The sequence below is a fragment of the Salminus brasiliensis genome, chromosome 7, assembly GCF_030463535.1.
Source record: "Salminus brasiliensis chromosome 7, fSalBra1.hap2, whole genome shotgun sequence".
Taxonomy (NCBI): domain Eukaryota; kingdom Metazoa; phylum Chordata; class Actinopteri; order Characiformes; family Bryconidae; genus Salminus; species Salminus brasiliensis.
The window spans coordinates 39999474-40017855 of NC_132884.1; the positions used below are offsets into that span (position 1 = coordinate 39999474).

An 18382-nucleotide genomic window follows, 5' to 3' on the forward strand; every position below is an offset into this window, starting at 1 on the left:
TAGAAGCGGTTGGTTTTTGAGTATTTGAGTATTAGCTTTGATGGACACTGTTGTCCTACAATGCAATGTGAAATGGAAAGGGAGGAACTACTCAGTGTGGATGGAGAACGATGTATGTTAGCAGAGCGATGCTTCGTTATTTGCTGTTAGTAACAATACTGATTACTGTATTGATATTTTGTGTACTAACCTGCCAAACCCACACTATTATGATTAATATAGTATGTACCTTATGATGCTTTTCCACTGCATGGTACCTACACTACTTTACTCACGTTTTAGTACCTGGTTCGTTTAAAAAAGGTAAGGTAAAAGTGCACGTATTTGTCACTGTACAGCAAAATGTGTCCTCTGCATTTAACCCATCTGTGGTAGTGAACATAGACACACACACACACACACATTAGTGAACTAGGGGCAGTGAGTACACACACACACCCAGAGCAGTGGGCAGTCAACTCCAGCGCCCGGGGAGCAGAGAGGGTAAAGGGCCTTGCTCAAGGGCCCAACAGTGGCAGCTTGCCAAGCCCGGGAATCAAACCCACAACCCTGTTATCGATATCCCGGCGCTCTAACCGCTGAGCCACCACTGCCCTAGTCCCCTAATAACAGCCGGCCCCAGTATTGGACACATTTTCCGCCCTAGAATCGTTGTAGTGATATAAGAATTATTATTATTAAATAAAATCAGCGATACGTGGAAGTGGCCGATATTATATTAGGGGACTAACTGCTAGCTGGTGTTGTTGAGAAACACCGTCACTTCCCCGTCACCATTCCTGGCCAATCAGGTGTCCTGATTTTTAATGGTTATATAGTTCAAAGCAATCTAGTAAAGAATTTTTGGTAACTGAATCATTCGTGGTAGCTAGCTATGTTAGCACCAAGCTAGCCGGGTTACAATATGGGCACATAGCGCAATGTAGCTAGCTAGTCTGTAAGTACAAAGCCTTCATTGGTAAAATACTTCCACACAACTTCACAGACTCAGACAGGCTTTGTTGTCAATAGTGACCATTAAAATAGCTCGCCAACTACAAAGCTTAGAGATTAGATTAAAGAGATTAGATTTTACAAATGGATAGCTTGTCTGAAGGCCTGCATTGCATCGCATAGAGTCGCATAGGCTATTCTCTCAGGCCAGTCAGCGCTCTGCAAGGGTTACACGTCACGCTTTAGTCCCTATTCGACTTGCTTGGAACCATGATCGAGCAGGTACTTAAAAAACGTACCCGGTTCCAAGTACCATGGACTGTGACCACACTGTGTTCATCATTAGAACATCTCCAAAGTTCTCCTCTCTCATGGAGTCTAGTGTTATTTAGAGTTCTCCTCAGATCAACACCTGGTTTGATGGTAAATCAGGGCTTAATGATGGTAAATCAGGTGAGCTGCTGCTGCTGCTGCTGCTGATGGAGTTGATTGAACACATCCTCCACGCTGTGCTGGCTGGACTGGGGGGCGTCCAGAAGAAACCTGGAGTAATCAAGCTCTGTTCAATATGTAGAGATGCTTCAATTTGAGCATCAACCTTTAGCCTTTATGAACACAAATAGACCATTAGGGGCCAATCTGGGGTCAATCTGACCGGTTTCTTCTAAGGAACCATCATGGAGTACTCCAGTCATGTGCAACTGCAGTGTCCCCACAATGCCAAAGCACAAACCGGCCTTCGTTACAAAGAGAAACTGTATCTCGTTAAGGAAGAAGGTGTGTGTGTGTGTGTGTGCTTTCAAGAGATAAGCAAGGTTTCTTTTAAATGTATTTCTATTGAACATTATCAGTGCTATCTTGACGATTTTCTCATGTTACACTTCTGCTTGTAATGCGTTACAGGGGTCAGAACCCCTCACTGAAGATAAAGACCTAATCACATTTGGACTTTAAGGATAGTTTTGAGCCATTCCTTCAATATCCTTTGCTGAACTTGCAAGGTACTCCTAATTTCACTGTTCCTGGAATGCCAGAGGAGGAAGCTGCGTTCCACGGAAGGTCACGTCGTACGTTTCCATGAAAGCATGCAGCCATGCAAAATCTCAGAGCCGTGCCTGAAACAGGTTTTTGGTTATGAGGTCATTTTTTTGAAGGTTTGCTCATACCGGTTACAGGCAGTATGAAATAGTGCGCTTAGGGAACGGCTGAACTGATCTGGAATATACAGCATAAATAGACAGCTGGAATGGATTTTGGGCCCAAAGGAAAGATATTACACCGGACCTCAAAAACTAACTCACTGCACATTCAATTTTTAGCCCCCTGTCAGTCACAGGCCCCTAGAATGGTCCCAAATCCTCACAAAACGGCCCCCCGGACCATAAATCTAGTTCAGATTACTAGATTATGCCAGGGCTGCCATTCCTTTTAACCCTCCTGTTATGTCGTGGGTCTAATTGTCCCTTTTCAAAATTAAAAAATATTTTTTTTTAATCATTTTCGGAGCGGCTCTTTCTTTCGCAGTGGCTTAGTTAATATAATGAACATGTAAATGAAAATTAAAGGACTGATTTAATGTGTTTATATTATGCATGTTCGTATGTGCTACTGTATTATACACATACTATGCCGGTCAGTTTAACCCAGTAGTGACAATAGAGGCTTATAATGTCAAATGTAGAGCAAAACTAAGGCCTATTTATTTATTTATTTATTTATTGTGAATTATCATAAATCAGCAGTTATTTGTAATGGCTGGAATTCCTGATTACACTTAATATTGATTATATTTAAATGAATGGATCTAAATATAATGCTTATGCTTTCAGATGATCAAACACAGGACCTGGGAGCATTACTGCTGTTGCTTATTGTTGCTTGCTTGTTGAACATAACAGGAGGGTGGAATAATACAATAATACAATACAAGTATTATGTGTAACACACCAGAAGATGATGTAGAATAATAGTTGCATCAGAAGAATGAGAAGAAGTGTGGAAAACAGCTCAATACTCGAACCTGTGAAAAAAAAAAAGACAAAAACACTATTTAGCTATTTAACCTGACGGTGTTCATCCAAAAAACATGGTGTTTTATGAGACATAATGAGTATTATTGCTGAAATTGATATCAATTCGACATAATTGGCTGATACTCAGTGTTAAGGTACTCAGATCAGGGGATAAAGAGCTGTATCGGGACATTCCTAGATGGTGTTGAGCATTATGATCAAAACCAAACAAACGTTCTGATACTGTTACAACCCTACACCCATCCATGTAGTGGTTTCTGCCACTCCCGTATTCCCCAATATAGAAGCTACAGAGCTTCACAGAAAGAATGAACACTTTAAATCCATTGTTTTTTAATCCAAATGCATTTTGTTGATACAAATGACTAAGAACCAGCTTAACAAATTCGATTACTATATATTACATGCCTTTCAAAAAAATCACATAGAAAAAAAAAATCTCTCTAAAAATGACAACAGTAACAAAGTCTATGTACAAAATTCACATATAAACAGCTCTCTGCTGGAGAGAGGTGGCAAACACCAGGCCAGGGTTTCCAGTATGGGATCAGACGCAGGCAGATATTATATTGTGCCTAGAAATTAGTATGGCTGTAATAAACGACTTAACACAGCAGTACTATATAGAGAGTTAACATTGGAGAAGGGGAAGAGATATCTTCAGTAGGAGGACATTTTTCAGGGGGGTTTTGAGGAATTATGGCAAAATTAATTTGCAAATTAATTCAATTACTGAAAATTCTGATACTTCGAGACTAATGCGAATTAAGCATAGGATGATTAGCCAAGTTTAGAAGTCAGCAATGCAGCTTTGGGCTGGTTTATGACAACCAACGAGTTGTCAACCAAAGAGCAAGTTAAAGACCAGATCAGCTTACAGTGGATGCATGGGCTACTATCTGGAGTGATGAAGGATGACGCCCGAGAGAGAAACAGCAGTACTGAATTGAATGTAAATGCATATTTGTATATAAAAGGTCTGTAAAAAGTACATTTCCCCACAAGAAAACAACTTCAGTAGCAATAAAAAGGTTAGGATTCAAGTTCTTCAGCTTGAGTAGACACACGAGCTTTTCACGCAACAGAAACCAGCTGGCTTCAGTCCTTCATATGAACATTTGCATGTGTCCACGCAGTGGATTTACTACTGTAATATCCTTCCATGATATTGAGGAACTAGTCCAGGCTTATTTGGCTCAAATCACACAACCCCAGGTCCGAGGAATACGAACAAATCCCGAAGACAATTCCGCAGCAGGCATTTCTGAGGGGTAGATAGAATAGATAGAAGTCCTGCAACACAAGTGCTAGCTAGCGCCAACCGCACTCAAAAACACAGCTTTCCTGGAGTGTCCTGAGGGCCTGTACCGGGGCAGTGTGCAGTCACTGAGCTGGGTCAACTCAGTCATGCTCATGGTGCGGTTCTCGCCCGGTGACATTCCTGTACGACAGCGCTCTGCTGTTGAAGCTTTGCGTCTGGCCGCCCGTAGAAAAGCAGAGATTTGAAAAAGGCACAGAAGAATGCGGAGGAGCGAAGTGTCAGGCGGCCTCGTTGGGGCTCTCTACACTATAGTCCCAGGCTTGGAGTCCTCGTGCCAGTAAAGAGTCCGATCCTCCGAGTCGAAACTGTCCACGGGGCTACTCATGTGCGTGTCCGCTTGACTCACGTCCATGTACGACCTGAAACGCAGAACAAGATGTGAGCAAAGCGGATCAGGAGGTTCTGACTCAGCTATTCAGAACATTTTAACCCCCTGTTGTCTGAATTGAATCATGGGAAATGTGGGGAGAGATTTGGTAACTGCTTCACAAATAACTGAGGGAGTATACTGAGCGTAGTCACTGCTGTAAGGGGTTAGATCATAGGTAGTCAAACTGTGGGGTGAGCCCCCTTTAATTGGGTGAGAAGGAGTTGAGGCTGTGGGGTAAGATGGAAAATGCCAAGAAAATTCAATAAATAAATAAATTAATAAATAAAAATAACATTATATATTAAATAAATAATAAATATTTTCCAAAATATATTTACATTAAGAACAATATATAAATGAGGTACTACTACTAATAATAACAGTAATACTTTATATAATATATCAAATAAAAATGCATATTTAAATAAAATTCATTTAAATATGTATTTTCTGCCATTTTTCATCTTAAGACTTTTTTTTAGGATCAAAAATTTCCAAAGTCAGTTTTTATACACAGTCATTTGCGAATGTTTAAGCGCCCCTGGTCAAATTACACACACTGTTGATTTTCTAGTGGAAAATAGGTCATACAGAGACACTCTTCTGTACATTTTATCACCCAATTACTTTATTCTCTATAATTTAACATGAATTAGCATAAACTCGTTATGGCATATTGTTTTTTTATTTTTATTTCTGCAAATAATTCTGCAAATAAAGTCAAATTGTGGTATTAAATCTAAGCTTCTGGAGGAAATTCTGCCAATTTTACACTGACCAGTGATCCTCAAGCCGGGTCATGGAGAACCACTGCCCTGTATGCTGTAGTGTAGGTACACAGGTAGGAGAACATAGAGTTCAGAGTCTTATTGGTGTAGAGTTAGAGTGGTGTTCATTCCTGGCTGGGGAATTGAACCCTAGTCTGCCACAAGGAAGAACAATGATGGCCCACTACTCTACACCAACCAGAGACCCAGTTCTCCTCAGGAGGGCTTGTTCATTAGTTAATGGTTACATAAGGTGGGGAGGGGGTAAGGTACATAAGGTACTCTAATATGTACAGGGCAAAGGTACTACAGGACCAGGCCTGACCTAGAAAATCAACCTAACATGCAATTTAAACAGGGGAATCCAAACTTTTGCATATGCCGGTATAGACTGCAGCAGTTTTACATACTCACTAGTTTGAATAGCCCCACTGGTTTGTTCAACATGGGGTTAAAACATTGGCACAATCAGAACTCCACACAGCAATCAGAAACACACAGCGTAGGGGTCACATGTTCGCCATCAGGCACGAGACCCCCCCCCCCTTTCTTCCACACCAAACACACAGAAACCATCCCACCACCACAGAACACACAAATCTATCCAGCAGAAAGAAGAGAGGAGCTGCCGGACAGGTTCGGTGCTTCAGGAAATAAAGTGTTGTGAGTGACACTGGTTGATTGAGCACCTCGTTAGACAGTCAGTGTGAGTAGTTGTTGGTATGCAGCTCACCACATTCTTTAGTGCTGGGAGTCTCACACTAGCACTGAGTGAAATAAAAGTCCTGGTCATAACCACTGGCAACAGCACCAGGCATGTCTAAAGGTCCTGGAGCTGGGCTCCTCCTAGCAAACTCAGGTGGAGCTCTGTCCGTGGGAAGCCTTGGGGGTGGAGCTAGCAGACGGGGGCCGTGGCTGGTATGAGAGGGATGATGGTTAGTCAGATAAAGCAGATAACTGTGTTTCTCAGTGTGTGTGTGAATGCATATGAGTGTGTATGTGTGAGGGAGAGAGAGAGAGAGTGTGTGTTGGGGTTGGGCAATATGACAATATTTTATTATTTAGTTTTCTTTAATTTTTTTGATGCAAATTTGGAAGCGATTGACTGGTTCTCCAACTTCAGCCCTTTTTTTTAATTGGGCCGCTGGCCACTCCATCAGATGTCTCTGAACGTTTATAGGGGTGCAACCATATATGATCAGTAGTTTTCTGACAATAATAATAATAATAATAATAATAATAATGAATAATAATAATAATAATAATGAATAATAAAAATAATAATAATGGCTTGAATCCCTCCTTTGTACAGGTCCTGCAAGCCTGTCATGTCATTCAGGAATTTACATGCAACACCACTTAATGGAAACATGGACTATTTTGCATTTTAATTCAAATTTGTGAAATGGAAAGCCAGCTAGTATCATAGTCATGAGGCATGCACCAAAACAGGATGTTACTGGACATTTTTTGGCCTTAGCTGTAACTAATATTTCTAAAATGTAGAAATTAGAACTAGACAAATATATATATATGACAATATTTTATCAGAATCATCACAAAATGTGTTATTGTGACATCCACTATAAGCTTGGAAAAGCATAATGTGTATCCCAACTGCACACATCATTACAGGGAGTGTAATTCGTGCTGTTTAAGTGGATGAGGAGCTGCCGACTGAGTATAAATCACTGTACATTATGGGAGCGTATCTACATTTCTTTATTTATTTATTATTATTATTTTTTTAAACCATCACTCACCCCTAGACTAAACCCATCTAACCTGTATCCAAACTCATCTGTGCAACACTAATTTTCTAGGCCATTATCTTCTGGGGTCATTGTGCATCGCTACTTATTGTGAAAAATTGCGTCACACTGAGTTTCTCAGAGGTAAATTATCCATACTGTCAGTATTTCTAACACCGCTGAGTGTTCAGAAATACTGTATGTACAGTAAATACAAATTTAGACCAATTAGAGAGAGAAATTAGTATACAGTACCACTAGAAGCTATTTTGCATATTTGCCTATTCCGTAATTATCCTACTTTATTCATTACCATTAAAACGTCTTGATGCATTTGATTTAAACTTGGGCTTGATTCACTGTTGAATTTTGTCCTCATTAATAAACCTCAGAAAAATGAAACTTCACAATACAAATACATGTACTTTATGTACATTACTCTACCACCTCAGTCCATATGCTGCTCTACCTTCAGATCAAGCTTCTGGTGCTTTTAGCTTGTCCAGAAATGCACGTGTACAGCTGTCCATGAGGGGGCACTTAAAGCACGATTTGTATTTACTGCAGTGAAGTAAAAGTGAACTACAGTCTCACCTGTAGGGGGGGCTCAGGAGCAAAAAATACCAATTCCTGCATAATACTGCTTTAAAGAGAGCCTGTAAACACCACCAATCAGCGCATAGGTACTGCATAGGTACTGCATAGTGACAATTAGCTGTTTTGGATATTAGGATACCAATTATGTAAAATAATAAGAAATAATACCAATTGCTATTTTTTATTAGTCATATTTTTGTAAATATTATATATTTATTTATTCTGTAAACACCACATTATTTATTTATTTAAAATCTACAGTCTTTTTGGTGTATATTCACGAACGCCCTTCATAAAAGTCCTTCATTTGTCATATCGCCCACCCTTAGTGTGTGTTTTCTCTCTTCACACATGAGCTGTAGACATTACACTGGCTATGCTGTCTGGAGAAACACAGAGACACTTAGAAAAGCCATGCAGTTACACTTTCACAGCAGGATGAACTCGACACTCCACAAACAGCTGCGACACGGAGCACAAACGACTCTTCACGGAAACCTGAGCACCAAGCACACCAAACGCAGAGGAAACCACAGGGCTAGCACACCTTTTTACTTACTATCAAGGGCTACATTTAGCAAAGGAAGCTTTACTAAGCCTCCCGTTTCGGGAGCCACCGGAGGGATGCAGGACAGAGCCCGACTGATCCTCCCGAGAGCAGAGAGAGGAGAGTGGAGGGAGGGAGGAGGAGGTGGATGAGGAGGAGGTGGAGGAGGAGGAACAAGCATGAGGGAAGAAGGGAGGAGAAGAAGGGTAGTGCCAGGAGGGTTTAGGGTGTGGCCTGGAGACATGTCTATACCAGAGAGAGCGAGAGAGAGAGAGAGAGAGAGAGAGAGAGTGAGAGCGAGAGAGAGAGAGCATTGGGGAGAACACAGAGTGAGGGCAGGGTCTGTGAAGACAGATCTAAACTCTTCAGAGTTTCTAAACCAGACATCACGACCCCCCCCGGCAAGCTGCCAGGACCACTGGCCCATGTCCAACTGCAGCTACAGCAGGGCAGCGAGCATCTCTGAACTACTGTTTATTAGACCAGTAGAAATAAACCTGAGTCAGGCAACGTTCACAAGGACGTATCCATCAAAAGTGCACCTCGCTCCACTGATTTCAATTAGCAGTATGAGAAGACTGACTGCGGTTGGACAGTATGGCATATAACAGATCATGGAGACGGACAATACTGACCAAAAACAGAACTGGCCTCGTTTACCTGGATTTAGCGCAGCACAGCGTGGAAACTCGACCAATCAACCTTTGTTTAAGGTTCGAGTACTTCCAGGTCTTTGAGTGCTTTGAAAGTGACCCTCATACATACAATGTAGCCACGCAAATCAGATAAATAAAGAATAAAGAAATATCTTTAATATTTATAATTATTAAATCAAAAGATGCTAAAGATCATCCATGACAGTTAGATTTAAGAGCAAACACCTAGCCTAAATAAACCATAAAATAAGAGTAATCCAAAAAAACAAAATAAAATGTAAAATATTTATAAAAAAAAAAAAAAAAAACTAAAATGGTAACTAAAACCAAATAAAACAGTCTAACAGTAGAAACAAATGTTTCTTGATGTTTCTTGATTTTATTAGTGTTTCCTCATAAAATGAGGCTCTAAAATGTTATGCAAAAACCTTTTAAAAAATCTTTAATTTTGCCAGTTTTCAATTTTTCGACAATGTGAATCTGACTCTGATTTACATGACATCTCATATAAATATATAATTATAATATAATTTCAGAATGAATGGACCAATAGAAATGCTTGGAATAAAATATTATTAGACTGACTTCTGCCAAAAATTAAAGGCACTGTATACAATTCAGGAGAATGGCTGTTGATATTTGAACTCAACAGCAAAACACACACACCACCCTTCAGTGCTCCTACAGAAGCTCTGCACCCCCTAAACTTCATGCCCTCTGGAGAACCGTGAGGAAACACTTGCTTAATCTTATAAAACGTATTGTATTGTAATTGAAATCGCATACAGTGCCTTTAATTCGTTTTTTCTCTTCTCCTCTAAAGGTTCCGTTTTGGAAATAAGAGGCTATAAGATGTGCTGCATTTTGCAACAAATGACCTCAGAATGATTTCAGGTCTTCATGTATTGTGATGTTGTGTTACTGCTTTATCGCTCAGCCTTATGACGGCCATTTGAGGCCCAGCATAAACGCATAGCACGGCTTAAAGATGATGCTCCTTCGTAGAGGGGTTTGAAGCGTCGGCCAATAGGAGATCTGGGGTGGAGTCTGGGGTGGTGTTTCAAGCACACCTGTCAATCCAACTCTGAAGACACACCAGGCCAGTTCTCACTGGCATGCTTGTATAAAATATTCTGATCACGAGTCTCGGCCATGAGTCATGCTCGGCTTCGCCCAGTTTTTTTTTCTATTTCTATGATAAAAGTCCTTGTGAACGTGGCCCAAGAAGCAGTGCGGCGCACAATGGACAACCCAACATGCCTGTATCATCCGCCGTGAGTCTGCTTGACAGCTGTTAAGGTGGATTATGTAACGAGTCCACTAGCCGACAGGAGAACAAAAGGCAAAGCTGGCTTACCTGCTGTGTGCTGGGTGGCTGTACTGGACCGAGCTGTAGCCGTATGCCTGCTGGGGGTGAAGAGCCATGTTGTACTCAGACAAGCCCACTGCCAGATGACTACGCCAGTTGCTTGCATTGGCTGCTGAAGACACTAGAGAGGGAGAACAACGCAGGAATGAAACAGTCAGTCATCACAGCCAAATACATTAAAATACAAACGGCAACAAGCAGCACATGAAGGCCGGCGCTCACCATGCTGTAATCTTGAGCTGTATTATTAGGAGCAATCAGTGATTTAAGGACTAATACTGCATCTCATCACTGCCGTGGGTCTGATTTTGGATGAGGCCGTCCATACACACAACTGTTCTGTGATTAAAGGCTTTAAAGGAGATTTACATACATATGTCCACTGCAAGAGCTTAATTAACTATTAGATATGATACCACTTTCATTTTTGATACTGGATCAAACAGAATGGATCAACAGAAATGCCAATATTAGACGCCATGAATTGGAATTAAATTTATTTACATCGTCTTCCATTGAAAGCTGAGATGTTTTTTTGACTTCTCCTGTAAAGTTACTGTTTTGGAAAAAAAGGCTGCACAATAAAAGTGCACAACCCTGGTGTCAATACCAAAGTACTGAAAACAAAAGTGATCAATTGCAGCACATAAAAAGGTCAATAATTGACAGGTTACACAAACAAACGAAAATAAAATGAAAATACAAATAATTGTTTTGCCCTGCTTTTTTTAAGTTTCTATTTTTGATTTGAGCTTTGATGATAAAATCAAAAGTACAAAAACAACCCCCATCTAAAAACGTTGGATCCAATTTTTTTTATCCAATTTTATCCAATTTTCCAACTGATTGGAAAATTATGAACGATACACTGATTATTGGAAGTCAGAACATCATACACTTAGAAATAAAGGTGCTTTAAAGGGTTCTTTGAGCAATGCCACATGAGAACCACTTTGAGGTTCTCTGAATGTAGTCAGTTAATGGGAATTCAATGCCAGGACAGCTCATAGGCCATTTCCCTGGCAGGAGTGGTTCGCTGGATACGGTCATTGGGGGTGGGTGGGGTCAGCAGCAACTTTGGTCAGCTTTGGTTTAGGTGGTGGTGGTACACTTTGCTTGCTTTAAATAAATGGGTTTCTTGAAGAACCTCTCCCACAGCTCTATTACAAAGCCGGTTCTGCTCAGATGGCATCGCTCAGAACCATTTAAAACACCTTTATTTTTAAGGCTATTACTGATTATGTAGCTTCAGGTTTCAGCGGAACAGAGTTTTACTTCTCAACTCCACAGAACGGTCAGGGCCGGATGAACAGCCCTCGCGAGCGCGCTCTGGAGTGCCTCACCTGAGGAGTATGAAGTGGCGCGGTCGTTAAAGCCATAGCTGGACGGTGCGATCCTGTAGGCTAGACTGTGTTGCGTTCCTCTGTCGTAGTCGTAGGCCGCCTGCTTGTGTCCCGTGTTGCGATTATACCAGCCTCGCAAGTGTTCAGCCACTATGGCCTTCTGCATGTTCCTCGTTGCGTTCTCGTTCCTGGACGGCGGCCGATTCCTCGTTTGTCTCAGCGTGGCGTACGGGTTCTGGCTCATGCTGTCCATCTCGTCCTGCCCGTAGCGCTGGTACGGGTCGTGCGTGGAGTAGGCCGGCGTGTGGTAGGAAGGGTTGACGTTATATTGTCCCTCCATGTCGTTCTCATAGACATAACCGCCGTTGACGTATGGTTCTGGTTCCGGATAGCAGGGGTATCCGGTAACGTAGTAGGCGGTGGTGGTGGGTCGTGCCCGCTGCTGGTAGTTGTAACAGCGGGCATCGTTCTCTGCCAGGTTGGGCATGCTGCCCGTGTTGGCGTAGACGTTGCCTTTCCGGCGCCGGTAGCGGTCTCGGGCCCGGGAGTGGGCGCAGTATTCCGAGCTGGATTGGCTGGTGTGGGAGGAGACGTCATCCAGGACCTCTGTGCTGTTGCTGCGGCGGGCTGGGGGTGCAATGGTGAAGGCTGGCTCGGGGCCGTCGGCCTCTGATGGGAAGAGGGACTGGGACTCTAGGCTGCCGCTGCGCTGGCGAAAGTGATGAGGGGCATCCTCCTCACACCTGTGCACAACCAACCAACCACACAAAGAGCATGTAAGCAATGCTTTCCAAGTCTGGTCCTGGAGTACCAGGTACCTCTGTTCTGCCCATTTTAATAATTTCCTAGCTCTAGAATTAGAGTCTTTATTCTAGAGTTCTTATCATTAGTGAAAAAAAAAGTCATTTATGATTAAAAAACACTAGCTTTTCTATTGAAGGTCAGTCTAGATTTTTTTTTTAGCGTCAAGCCAATTTTTAAATTATGCTCGGTTTTGCAACATAATACTCAGGATAAAACTAAACCTAAAAATAATGTTATAAATAATAAATAAATCAGAAAAAATGGTGCACTGTGCATGCTGTTAATAAATAGGTTCCTAGAAGAACCTCTTCCTGCTATGGTATCAATCAAAGAACCATTTGAAGCACCTTTACTTTTAAGGCTATTATTGATTATATGATTAAAACATCACTTGTTGCTTCAGGTTTATGATATAAAAAAAAACATTAGTTTTTTATGTTTTCATCATCTGAAGGTCAGTCTAGAATATATTTTTTTTGCATAAAGCCTTTTTTTTTTTAAATTATGCTCAGTTTTGCAACATATCAAGATAAAACTAAACTGGAGACTGAAAATTATCTTGTAAATAATAAATAAATAATCAGGAAAAAAATAAATAAAATTATTTTGCAGCTGTGGGGTGAGTATGGATGGGTGAAAGAGGAAAAATAAATAAATAAAATAAATAAATAAATAAATAAATAATATATAAATGATCAGTTATACGGTACCTGAGCTGGGTACTGCTGAAGGCATTGCGGGTAAGCTGGGGGGTGGGGGGCATGCTCCTGGAGTCGCGGGAATGTTTGGAGGCTGGGTAGTAGGGGCTGCTGTGTGTGGATAAGGCATCTCGGTGGCTGTAAGGGTAGGGCTCCTGGACTTCGCCATAGTTTGGTCTAGAACACAGATCATGACATTGATTTCACAGCGTTACTTCCTTTAAAGGTGGAGTTATTGTCTGTCAAGGCCGTCTCAGCAGAAAAAAAGCAGCCCGTCTGCTGGATTTCTATCTTTTTTATGACAGAATGAACAACAATCGACTGAATTAAAAGTTTATCCCTTATAAAAACTCATTATCCTTCAGCCGGTCTCTAAAAGCACCTGCCACATTGTGTTCTGCAACAATTCCGTGAATAATTCCCAGGCCCTTATCCTTGTGCAGGACTGCACGTTTTCTCTCCACCCTCCTTTGAGATTGTTGTCTGCGCTTCGGCAGCCACGCCACAACATGCTTGAGTCTTCGAGCTCTATTTTAAACGCTATGAGTATGAGTAAACGCTTGGTGTGATAAGAGGAGTAAGTGGAGGCCCAAGAAGGAATGCAGGGGTGGTTTCTTAAATACAAGCCTCAACTGGCTCAAGAGGGGCTGAGACAACAGAGAGAGGCAGTGAGAGAAGAGCCGCTAAGCCTGGGCAGGGTGTTGCTGCTGGGCTTGTCTTACCCGTTGGAGTCCTGCTGCTCGTCGTTGGCGGAGGCCCTGTGATCGGAGTGGTAGGGACCATCTAGGGCGTCTGAATGCCTTGGGGAATACTGAACAGAACGCGACCGAGGACGCTGCGTTCCCAAAACCTCATCTGTGGGTGGAGGGAGAGGGACAATGGGCTCAGTTAAAAGGATTAAGGCGACAGTAGAGGTGGTCATTTTCATAATGTGGAGTTCAGCATGTTTTTAGTACTGTAACTGGCAAGCAATTCAGTACTTTCAGTACAATCAATTACTGTGATACACCACCTTGTCCTGGTATTACAATTCTGATAAATAAACTACACTAGACTTACCGTCCTCCAGATTCAGGCTATCGGACAGAGAGCTGAGGTCTGCAGCGTTCACATCATCTATAACAGTAAAAGAAATGATTGAAGTGATTAATACTTCAAAAATGATTAAAAGAAGTGATTAATAGTTAATATGTTCATTTCTACTGTTTTATCAGTTATATCATTCTTTTTTAACACTATTTGAGTTCTCCAGCTGCCTTTTAAACCCTATTATGTCAAATAGTACATTATCACCCAGTGTAAAAAATGTTTTTAGTCTCAATTTTTGCTTCTTTTTAGCATGGTGTAAATCTGGCAGTTGTTCTTTGTATGGTGCCAAAACTCCATGATGAACGGACCAATGGAAATGCTCCAAAATTACTTGGAAAAATGATTTTCACATTGACTTCCATTGAATTTTAAGGGCCCCCCCCCCCCTTCTCCTGTAAAGTTCCCATTTTGAATACATGTATGTGTATCGCCTCAATCAGATTTTGGAAATCCTTATATATATCCTTATATTTCCAAAATAGCAACTTCACACATTGGTCTCAGCTTTCAATTAAATTCAATGTAAAAATATTTTATTCCAAGTCATTTTGGAGCATTTCTATTGGTCCATCCTTTATGGAACATTGCCACAACTCCAGATCCGCATAAGGTCAAAAATGAAGATTAATTAGGTTAAGAAGGTCCTGCTTCTTCTATAAGGGCAGCATGTGAGGTTTTGTTACAACAGAGACATAATATACCACCATCATCAGTCATCATTACCATAAACATTAGTCATATCTGTTACGCAACAGCTGTGAACGTTTAGTACACTTCATACACCGTTCTCCAAATGCAAAACACACTAACCCCCTCCCCCTTTCCCCTTTATACCACCTGAGGGCCAAAAAACTGCTCCTGAAGCAGTTCCTCAGACCAGTACAGACTTGAATAGTCAGCCCAGAACTCCTTTCTAGCCGCTAAATGAACTAATAAATCAGCTTCTTGGGCTTATACGGCTCCTCCGCTCTAAAAACAAGTTCGTACCAGTGATGATGAGGGAGGCTCTCTGCGTGGGCATCTTGCCAGTCTTCATTCTGTAGTCATTAATCTGATTCTCAATTTCCTGGAGCTTCTTCGTTGCATCTACGTAGTTCCTCCTCCGCTTCTTCTTTACGGTTTTACAGAGCTCCGTTTCACAGGCGAGCTTCTTGGCCGCTTCTACGATCTTCTGCTGCAGAGCGAACATGCCTTCCAAGTTCCTTAGGTGAGGGTCCTGAAGCCACAGAAACGGCAAGTCAGCAAAACAGTAATAGCAATTTATAAAGCAGAATTAAGAGTAGAAACAAAGTATCTTAGGTTTAGTGAAATTTGGTGATGATTTGAATGATTTTGTTGATTTGTTAGTTTAATAATGTATTTGAAATTCTGTTCTGATCTAAATTTAATCGGATTCTCTATAAAAATCTATTTCTCTGAAGCCAATAAATGTCTAGGGCTCATAAAATGCAGGTTAAATTCATGGCCATACTATTGTCTGATATGGAGCACTGAATGACACTCTTAAAAAATTAAACACAGATGCTACAATGGGTTCCTGACCACTAAATAATCATGTCTGGTTCTATAAAGAACCATCTTTGCAAAATAGATGCAAGAGTGAAGAACCTTTACACTGGTGAAGAACCAATGGTTATTTAAGAAACTGCCACCCACCAGTCCAACCACCATGCTCCACCACCACCCATGCCAGACCAGCTGCACACCCCCTACTACCACTGCTACCTGCCCAATGACTAATGGACTCTTAACTTAAAATCTGTCACTATTAATATTACCACTATTGACCATCCCATCATTACTCTCAATACTCTGACCATCACACGTTTAGATGATTTGGTGACTTTTATCAATAATTTATAAATAGTTCTGATCAGAGGAGGATTGGTCGGGTTCCTCCAGTGAGTCTTGGTTCCTCCCAAGGTTTCTTCCTCCAGCTCTGAGGGAGTTTTTCCTGGTCACTGATAGCTCTGGCTGCTCACTGGGGGTCTTGGAGTCTTCGTGTCTTCTTATGTTGTTGATTTCTTGTGTTTTTACTAATTACCGTTTGTGTAAAGCTGATTTACAACAGTCGTAAAAAGCTACACAAATAAATTCTATATGATTTGATTTGAAGGACCAGAAAAATGGCTTTTCTATGGCATCACTCAAGAAACCCTTTTTTAGCACCTTCATTTTTAAGAGTGAGCACTTGATATTGTTATGGAATTTCCAGCAAGCCAGACAACCCTCGACGGCAAGGAAGTTATACAGCAGAACTTGACAGAGATAAAAACAGCATACCGCATCGTATGGGAAAAGGTCATCTAGCTTGAAGGCAGCTCCTACACGTTTCCGAACGGCAGGAGGCTTCTCTCCAGAAGCTAGAGGGTACTCCTTGGGTAATTTTCCAGTCAACTCCTTTAAACACACAAACAAAGTAAATGAATGAATAAATAAAGCTTCGTCAACATCATGTGAATATGATCTACTCCGAAAACCTAAAAAAATAAAGCACGCACTGCTTCTCTCAGGCAGATCTTCTTAAGCTCATTGAGCTTCTTTGTCAGAAGATCCTGCAGGTTCTTCTCCTTCTTCTTCAGCTCTGATATTTTCTCCTTCTTCAGCTCCTCGCTTACTTCAGAATCTGCCGAACCTGAAGCCAAACACAAACTTAAGCTTAGATATGATCCAAGTCTTTAATTATGATGATTATGTTGAACTTGGAGAAGGTCCAAGCTCAGTTGATTGCTCCTCATAGATGAACAACCAATAATTTGGGGGGGGGGGGGGGGGTCTTCAAAGACTTTCATAAGGAAGAAGAGAAGACTTCATTACCTGCAGAGACCAAGCTTCCATTGCTGGCCATGATGAGCTGGTCTTTGCTCTCCACACTGACCATCTTAGTGATCCTGGGGGCTCCGATTTCTGTGAGGTCCATGGCAATGTCTCCCAGACTCTTGGCTGTGGCTATTTTAGCCTTCACGTAACACAAAAGCAGTAGGAGAGAAAGTGTGGTTGAGGACAGCCGCTTCTTACGTCACGTTATTGAATTCTGCAGTGCTATAAAAAGTGCGGTCATTGTGCCACAGGCGGAGAGCGGGGGTTCTCATCAATCAGCTGGGCCACTATTACTGGCTCGGTACTGCCCATTTATTACTGACCAAAGTAATCTACAACTCCCCTCAGCAGGAGTAGAGATGGGAAATGCTCAAGCTTAACATACACTCTTCCATGAGAAGTCAGTACTGAGAGACATCTGTTTTAAACATTAAGGTTATTTAAAACAGTAATAGACCTAATTTGAATAAATACTGAGCATTAATATTATAAGCAGTGATTTTATGTATGTCAATGTCTTCACTTCTCCACCACCTCCATTTCCAAACCTCTCTTTAAGGGAGCCCTGTATTATTTGCAGTCATCAACCAATACTTGGTTTGGTTAATTCACCTTACATCAAGTCAAATCAAGTGAACAAAATGATCTGATGGTTTTACAAATAATAACAATAAAAAAAAAAAAAACAATTAAGGGGGCCAAGACTTTTACACAGCACTGTATCTGAAAATATACTGAACTCTGTTAAGCACCGGGATACAGGAGACAGAATGGAGAAGTGCCTGCAGAGATACTGCTAATACCATTCCTAGCACACTCACTTTGCTCTGTTTGCGATCCAGGTAAAACTGGTGCTGACTGATGGCCATCGCCCAGATGGTTTTAATCAGAGAGTGGCTGGCATACCACGAGTGGATTGCCTGCCCAGACTGTCCGAAAGTACGCTTGGACGCCGCCCTCCTGTAGATTAACACACACACGGACACACAAACACACACACACACGTGTTTAAAAGAGGCATTACAGGTTTAATTCAATTGACTTAGCTCAGGGAAGCACTATGATACAGCACCAACTGCAGTGCAAGAGCCTGAATAACAAGAAGGCAGAGTGGTAAAGATCAGATAAGGCTTTTACAATCAAATACATATCTACAAAACACGCAATTTTCAGCTTATACAAGATATTTCGGATGTGTTTTAACTGTTCGCAGGACGAGCGCAAAGCACCACTTGTGTTTACACAACTCCAGCCCCCAGATCAGCTAGAGTAGCATGGATATCA

At 41.5% G+C, this 18382-nt stretch overlaps 1 protein-coding gene across 4 annotated transcripts in view; it reads right to left on the minus strand.

Moving 5' to 3' along the window:
* Nucleotides 1-3282: 3282 nt before the first annotated feature.
* frmd4ba (FERM domain containing 4Ba) overlaps nucleotides 3283-18382 on the minus strand; it is a 96862-nt gene continuing 81762 nt past the window's right edge. For 2 of the 4 annotated variants that reach the window (XM_072684904.1, XM_072684907.1), the window contains 12 exons: nucleotides 17920-18058; nucleotides 17096-17237; nucleotides 16780-16913; nucleotides 16562-16678; nucleotides 15266-15494; nucleotides 14249-14305; nucleotides 13912-14044; nucleotides 13202-13366; nucleotides 11688-12430; nucleotides 10333-10465; nucleotides 8332-8565; nucleotides 4554-4646 (listed from right to left, as the gene is read on the minus strand). In XM_072684904.1, the coding sequence (XP_072541005.1) occupies nucleotides 8334-8565; nucleotides 10333-10465; nucleotides 11688-12430; nucleotides 13202-13366; nucleotides 13912-14044; nucleotides 14249-14305; nucleotides 15266-15494; nucleotides 16562-16678; nucleotides 16780-16913; nucleotides 17096-17237; nucleotides 17920-18058 (2224 nt within the window). In that variant the 3' untranslated portion in view covers nucleotides 4554-4646; nucleotides 8332-8333. Of the gene's footprint in view, nucleotides 4647-6157; nucleotides 6340-8331; nucleotides 8566-10332; nucleotides 10466-11687; nucleotides 12431-13201; nucleotides 13367-13911; nucleotides 14045-14248; nucleotides 14306-15265; nucleotides 15495-16561; nucleotides 16679-16779; nucleotides 16914-17095; nucleotides 17238-17919; nucleotides 18059-18382 lie in introns of all 4 variants that reach the window. The other 2 variants (XM_072684905.1, XM_072684906.1) reach the window with 2 other exon arrangements.